This window comes from Protopterus annectens, chromosome 8.part0 (genome assembly GCF_019279795.1).
Source record: "Protopterus annectens isolate FY-2018-M chromosome 8.part0, PAN1.0, whole genome shotgun sequence".
NCBI lineage: Eukaryota > Metazoa > Chordata > Ceratodontiformes > Protopteridae > Protopterus > Protopterus annectens.
This window is the reverse complement of record NC_056741.1, coordinates 411370464-411377852: the sequence shown is the minus strand read 5'-3', so window position 1 is coordinate 411377852 and position 7389 is coordinate 411370464. Positions and strand designations below refer to the sequence as shown.

Genomic DNA, 7389 nt, shown 5'->3' with positions numbered 1-7389 from the left:
GCAGTAATAAGGCACAGCCTCTGATATTCCTACACCATGGTTCTTACAACATTTTGTAATCACTATTAATATGCCTGTGTCTAGTGAGAGATGATGCCGTTTTAGGCTACTGACTATTCACATTTGGTGACTCTACAGCAGAACATTCTGAGATCATGAAGGTAACAAGGGCAGCAGCAAAATGAACAAATACACATAGACTCAAAGATGTGCAGTGCATAATCTTATCTGTTTACCTTCTATTTCATATTATATGTCCGTAAGGATTTTATATGTACTCTACCAACAGCATGAGTTTTCAAATGTGAGCATTTAATAAGTAATCAAAAGCAATACAACATTTCAGCATAATGATACCAAATAAAATTGAGCTCTCTCATTAATCTTTAAGCCAAAGTTTTCCCAGCTTTTCATTCTCACATGGATAAATAAGGTGTAGGTGACAAGGTAAGTGAGCAAATCTGACCTTAATACTTCAGTCTGGGAGATTCCCTCATGTACAAAGTCTTACTTCGTTTTAAGTCAGCATGTATTAACACAGCATGTGTAGGTGAGTGTCTGAATCAGTGAGTTTATTCCCTTTTGAGATGCTTAAACTATCCCTTACTAGCATTATCTAGAATACTTCTGCATTAATTATATGTACGTCTTATTCTTTTCCCCACATGAAATATAAAGTAGAGTTTAATAGAAACCTGTATAAATTGGACTCTGCCATCACACACACACACACACACACACACACACACACACACACACACACACACACACACACACACACACACACTTTTTAGCAAGCTATTGACAGCTGTCCTATCAAAATCCAAATATGGCAGCTGCTGAAGTCACTACAGAAACATTTGTCCAATCCAAAAGCAGAAGGCTGAAGTTCATGGGCTGGGGGGAAAAGCATTCATAGTAACAGCTTGAAGGTTGTATAAATATGTGGATTCATATTGAAAAGGCAGCTTATGCAACTCATTGCAAAGCCTGCAAGCCATCCAAACAGAATCTGAAAATCCTCAGAGGTTGTAAAAGTTCTGGTAAAATAGCAGAGAAAAAAGTCCTAAAATGGAAGCTGTTAAGAAGAAGATGCAATCACTGAAGATGGACAAGGAGAATTCCTTGGACCGAGCAGAGCAGGCAGAGTTTGCAAAGAAAAGTGCAGAAAAGAGAGGCAAACAGGTAAGCTTTTCATGCTAGAAGCAAAAAATCTGATGTCCTACAAGGTGGGAAAAATTAACTTTAATTTACAGCAAAAGCATTTCAGAAAGCTTTTTATAAAGTACTTTCCTATTCAAATATTCACTAATTCACCAACTGCTCATGACTTAAAAGCAGCTAAATATACCTGCTGTAGCTCATTAGTAGACACTGCTAACTCTGGAAGCCATATTTTAAGTAACTATAGTTGGATGATCAGGTGAGAATAGAAGGTACACACACACACACACACACACACACACACACACACACACACACACACACACACACACACACACACACACACACTTGCCTCTCTCTAGTAGATTTGTGGCAGCGTTGGCAATAGCTATGAAAATATGTCCACCTGCTTGCCTTCTAATGCTACTGTCTTAAAAAAAACTGCAACCATGACATTCTCAAACATTAGGCATACAATGGGGACAATCATAAAGATGGAAAGAGAAAAATAGAAAAAATAGCATTTAACTTGCAGTAGAAAAGTAGAACTTTTTAAAAATGCTTTTATTATGTTATTTCTGATTAGCATCCTTGTATTCATGCTAACTAAAGAACCACAGATACCCTCTTTGTCATCTCTATATCTAAATGGGAATTATACAACGACCCCCCCCCCCCATTAATATTCCAAAATGTGCACGCTGATAGGTCAGTGTGCACATTGTAAATCAAAGACTTATACTAATGGAAAAAGGTCCGGTCGCCCGGACTTTTTCCATTAGTATAAGTCTTTTTTTTTTCTTTTTTTTTTTACAGCAACGAAGAAAGTAAGATCTCTGTTGCTTTTTAGAAACTGTCTAGCTATGGTAAATGGCTTTAACATAGCGAGACAGCTTTAAAAAAAGCAACAGAGATTCTCCGTTGCTTTTTTTAAAGCTGTTTCGCTATGTTAAACTCCTTTAACATAGCGAGACACTTTGTAAAAAGCAACGGAGATCTTGCTTTCTCTGTTGCTTCCACCCACAGCTCTGATGTACTGCGTATGCATACGCATGCGCAGTACATCAGAACTGCCGCAGAATACCATACAGTTGCGGAAGGGCAGCACGGAGGCATTATACAATGCCATTATTTAAGAAAAGTATTTTTTTTCTTAAATAATGTCATTGTATAATAGCAATAACCCACTTCTGGGTGTGGGTAATGCTGGATTTACCCACGGTTGTCTTTGTTTGGTCACTCGGGCTTCGTCCTCATGACCAAACCACACCAACCATGGGTAAATCCAGCATTACCCACACCCAGGCGTGGGTTATTGCTTAAATATGTACTTCTTTTGGGTCCCTGTCATTAGATCGACATTTTAGAACATAGAACCACAAAACACTGAGACCAAATGTTCAACATTCTGAAACATTGACCATTGGTTATTGCAAGTGAACTCATGTGATTGAGATTGTGGTACAGTGGGGATCTGGGAATTTGTTCTTTTCTCTACTGTATTGTGATTTTAGAGTTGGTATATATAATTAGCATGGGATGTTGGGGTTTATGGAGGCTTGCCTCTCTGCAAAAACATAATGTTTGGTGCTTTGTAGTTTTGACATCCCAGAATGTCACACATTTGTTTTCTTTGTTTTGCAGTTCAATATTCTGAAATGTCAGTCTAATGATAGGGATCCCTTCTTTTTTGCAGAAGGAAGGACTGTTTCAGTTATTTGACAAGATCTGTTTCTGACACTGTAGTCATAATGTGAAGTTTCTAAATATAAATGCAAAACCTAAGATAAAGGAAAGACAAAATGAAAAATGGCATGTTTTAATACTACGTTTTCAAAATACATAATAAAAAGAGCACCATTTTCTGGCCTTGCAAGAAAAATGATAGAACTCAGCAGAATCAGAATTACTAGGGCTGGCACGGCCTGGTATCAGAACTCTGATTCCAAAGCTTCATTATTATGGCTACATACTCACTATGTATATTGGCAGGTTTACCTTCATGTGTGCGTATTGCACAAGGGCGAACAGCAATTGTCCGAAAGGCCGTTTGCAAAGTTTGCAAACGCCGAATGGAAAAAGGTTCGAATGTGCAATGAGTGAATGCACATTGACATTCACTCAGTGCAGATTCAGCATTTTGGGGCAGATTGCACTATAGTGGGGATCGGAAAATGGTCCCTTTCCCCACTGTAGTGCGATCTCGGAGTTATAATATTAAAGTAGGGAGGGTGTGGGGGTGCAGCTCCCCACATGGGGGATGCAGGGGGGCTTGCCCCCGTGCTTTACACTTCATCACATTCGTTTTTTGACATTTATGTTTGAAAATCAGCGAATCAGCTTTTCAATTTGCTTATTTTCGAACATGTAAAACTGTCGCTGTTTTGATTTTCGTGGTTACAATTCGCTCATATGAGCAATCACACCACTGTGATTCGGTGTTGTAAAGGTAAACCATATTGGCATTATAATAAGGCTTATAATGCCATTAATTGCAAAGGCAAACCTTTTGTTTGTCAGGGCCCCTTGATCAATACTCAGTGTCATCACTGGCAGGTCACTGGCTTCTTGTAATCATTGTTAGATTTAGAGAAGAGTGAGAAAGGAAGGATTGGCTTTTTTATCATTTTTCACTCTCCCTCTCTGCCTCTTCTCCAACTTTGTGTTTATATATCTATATATTTACTATATATATATATATATATATATATATATATATATATATATATATATATATACATATAATGTAAAAGTCCTATCACAATGATAGTGTTGTATATTCACTCAGAATGGGTACACTAAGTGTACACATTGTACACTTGTACACTTTGAAATAACCTTTATAAATCTATCCTAGAATCAGGAAAACTGCCAGCCTCACAATCTGCCATTTGCATAAAACTACCCTGCACTACACTTCGTTTTACCAAAGAAGTGTTTGACAAAATGTATCTCTCTCTCTCTCTCTCTCTCTCTATATATATATATATATATATATATATATATATATATATAGTTACCCTTCAGAACATTGAATGCCTAGAACGTCATCTCTTGGAACATCTAGATGACAATGTCGCAACTTCAGAACAGCAAAATGCCGGAACGTCGAGTTCCGCCTCCGGGAAAGTAACCACTTATCCACCACTGCTGACCTTTACCCTTTTCCCCACTGTAGTGCGATCTCGGAGTTGGAATATTTAAGTAGGGGGTGTGTGGGAGGCGAAGCCCCCCACTACAATGGGATTAATGTGTTTAAGTTGTTGGTTTTGGCAGTGGTGGCTTTCCTGGAGGCAGAACTCGATGTTCCGGGATTTTGCTGTTATGAAGTTGCGACATTGTCATCTTAATGTTCCGGGAGATGACATTTTGGGCATTCGACTTTCTGAAGGGTAACCATATATATATATATATATATATATATATATATATATATATATAGAGAGAGAGAGAGAGACAGAGAGAGATCTACATTTTGTCAAACACTTCTCTGGTAAAACAAAGTGTAGTGCAGGGTAGTTTTATGCAAATGGCAGATTGTGAAGCTGGCAGTTTTGCTGATTCTAGGATAGATTTATAAAGGTTATCTCAAAGTGTACAATGTGTACAGTTAGTATAACTGCTCTAAGTGAATATACAGCACAATCATTGTGGTAGACCTTTTCTTGAATTCCGAAAATGTACACAAAATTTACATATAGTGTACACTTTGTGGTAACCTTTATGAATCTGGCCTTCTGTGTTTTGTCCACAAATTTAACAGGCTGTGTAATATGGGTAGGAGTGTTTGTACAAGTGTGTGTGTGTGTCTGTGTGTGTGCGTGTGTGTGTGTGTGTGTGTGTGTGTGTGTGTGTGTGTGTGTGTGTGTGTGTGTGTGTGCGCATGCGCTAGGGTTAGAGGAAAAGTTAGGTAAGGGGACATGTATTTGCAGGTTAGGGTTACAGTAAAGGTTAGGTACAGGAATAGAGTAGTGTATAAGTGAGTGTTTGCAGGTTATGGTTATAGTAATTATTAGGTAATGGGGTAATATTAGTGTTGTGTCTGTATGTATGCATGGTAAGTGACCAAGGTGTCTTGTATAGTTGCAATGTTACAAAGTTAGGGGAAGGGTTAGGATTTGGATTAGGGCTAGGGTTAACATGCATTACTAAGGTGGGGTATGGGGGCTACAGGACTGTGACCCTGATTTAGATAAAGTGTGTGATCAGAGAATTAATGAGTGAATGAGTAAAATGTCACACAGCTGTTAACGTGAACCTGATGCTGGGTTTCTGAAAATATTTGGTGTGGGTCTAGAGGTCTGAAGTCATGTGGGGTAAAAGGACACTACAGTAATGTCATTTAGTATGTATACGGCAGATGTTTTTCTTTTCAGTTAGACCATCCTGATTATGACATTCTACTGTCAACACTTCATACCTTTATTCTCTTAAAAAAAAGTTTAACTATTTAATTTAGTTTTATATGTTACCCATGCCCCTTGTACATCCACCAAGGTACTGGCCAGGTTTTTGTATTTCATTCTTTATTAAATGCAAAATGGCTACAAAAATGGTATCAAGTGTGAGTCAGGAGCTTGTATCACATTAGCTTGCTTACATGGAACTGCACAATATTTAAATGGGTACTAGAATAACTGACCCACTGATGTGCAGATTGCAGCTTATTTGTCACTTGCTTCCTTTCCTAGTAAGCTATAATGGCAGTCACTTATGCAACATAGTTACGTACAATTGATGTACTCAGGAGTTGTGGTATTGCAACAAAACTAAATACTTGTTAGTTTACCTACCAAGATAAACTGGCAGTCACTTAGATGGTCTTGCAATAACAGACAGTTCATACACTTCTCAGTTAAGTTATGCACTAAAACAAATGTATTATTTTTTTATTTATTTGACATTTGTTAACCAGTTTATTCTGGCTGGTCAGATGCCCATTTTCAGCAGAGACCCGGGGAGAAAAGCTCCTGTTGTTGTGTTGTGTCTTTCGGCTTTTCCCAGTTAGGGGTCACCACAGCGGAACTCCGGTCCGCTAATGATTGGTAGTTGAATTTTACGTGCCGAGTTACCAGCCCTGAAGCACAACCTTCAATGAAGGTACGCCCATTCACGCATGTCTCCACGCAGAAGACGCTCTAGCTGAGAATCGAACAGGACAGTGTCTTACTGTGAGGCAACAAGCTCCTGTAAGGTATATTAACATATGAGGAATGTAGTTTTGTCTTGTCTGTAGTTAAAACAGAAAGTATAATAAAAAAGTCTTTCGGCTTTTCCCGGTTAGGGGTTGCCACAGCGGAACTCCGGTCTGCTCATGATTGGCAGTGGATTTTTATGGTGCCGGGTTGCCAGCCCAACGCCCAACCTTCAACGAAGGCACACCCATTCACACTCACACCTACCTGCATGTCTTTAGCGTCACTCGACTGTGGGGAGGACATGCAGACTCCACAAAGAAGGCGCTCCAGCTGAGAATTGAATGGGAAAACCTCTTGCTGTGAGGCGACAACGCTAACTGCTGCACCACCACGGCCCTCTAAAAGCAGAAAGTATAATAAAAAACTGTATAAAAATGCATTGAAGGGAAGTTATGTCACACATAGAGAGAAGACCTGTTAGTGATATGTGAGTAGTCAGAGAAGTAGAGTATGTTACACATAGCTTGGTCAAGAGAAAGGACAAAGGAGACACACAGGCAGAGGCAGTGGGGATAGTATTCAAGTAACATCAGTAAAGGAGCAGGTCCAGAAATTTAGCAGATATTCCTTTAATGCTAGTTTGAAAGTGTTTGAGCTATTAAGTGATCGGATATAGTGAGGAAGTTTGTTCCAGGCAGAGGTGACTTTGTAACTGTGAAGTATTTTGCCTATTTTTTTTTTTGGTTTTGGAGATTTGGAGGAGGTGTTGCTCAGAGCTATGGAGTTCATGTTTGGGATCACATGGGGAGATGAGAGTTGTAAGAGAAGGTTAGGCTAGAGGTTGGTGAAGCATAAAGTGGGTGAGGTAAAGCTGTGGCAGGAGGAGTTAATGTTGAAATTCTGGCCAGTGGAGTTTTTTTAAGGAAAGACAGTGGTGTGAAAGATATGGGAGATTACTGGCAAATCTAGTTATTTTATTGTAAGTGAATTCAAGTTTAGTTGACATATTCTTTTGGAGGTTAGTTAAGATAGGGGCGGCATATAATAGGGTAGGGGGTAAGTAGGCTTGAGCTAAGGACAATCTGGA

The 7389-nt window shown here is 39.0% G+C and overlaps 1 protein-coding gene across 3 annotated transcripts in view; it reads left to right on the top strand.

Annotated features, from left to right (window-relative positions):
* The first annotated feature begins 968 nt into the window (after positions 1-968).
* LOC122808839 (tropomyosin alpha-3 chain-like) overlaps positions 969-7389 on the top strand; it is a 609453-nt gene continuing 603032 nt past the window's right edge. The window contains exon 1 of one of the 3 annotated variants that reach the window (XM_044079925.1): positions 969-1185. In XM_044079925.1, the coding sequence (XP_043935860.1) occupies positions 1072-1185 (114 nt within the window). In that variant the 5' untranslated portion in view covers positions 969-1071. The remainder of the gene's footprint in view (positions 1186-7389) is intronic. The other 2 variants (XM_044079926.1, XM_044079924.1) reach the window with 2 other exon arrangements.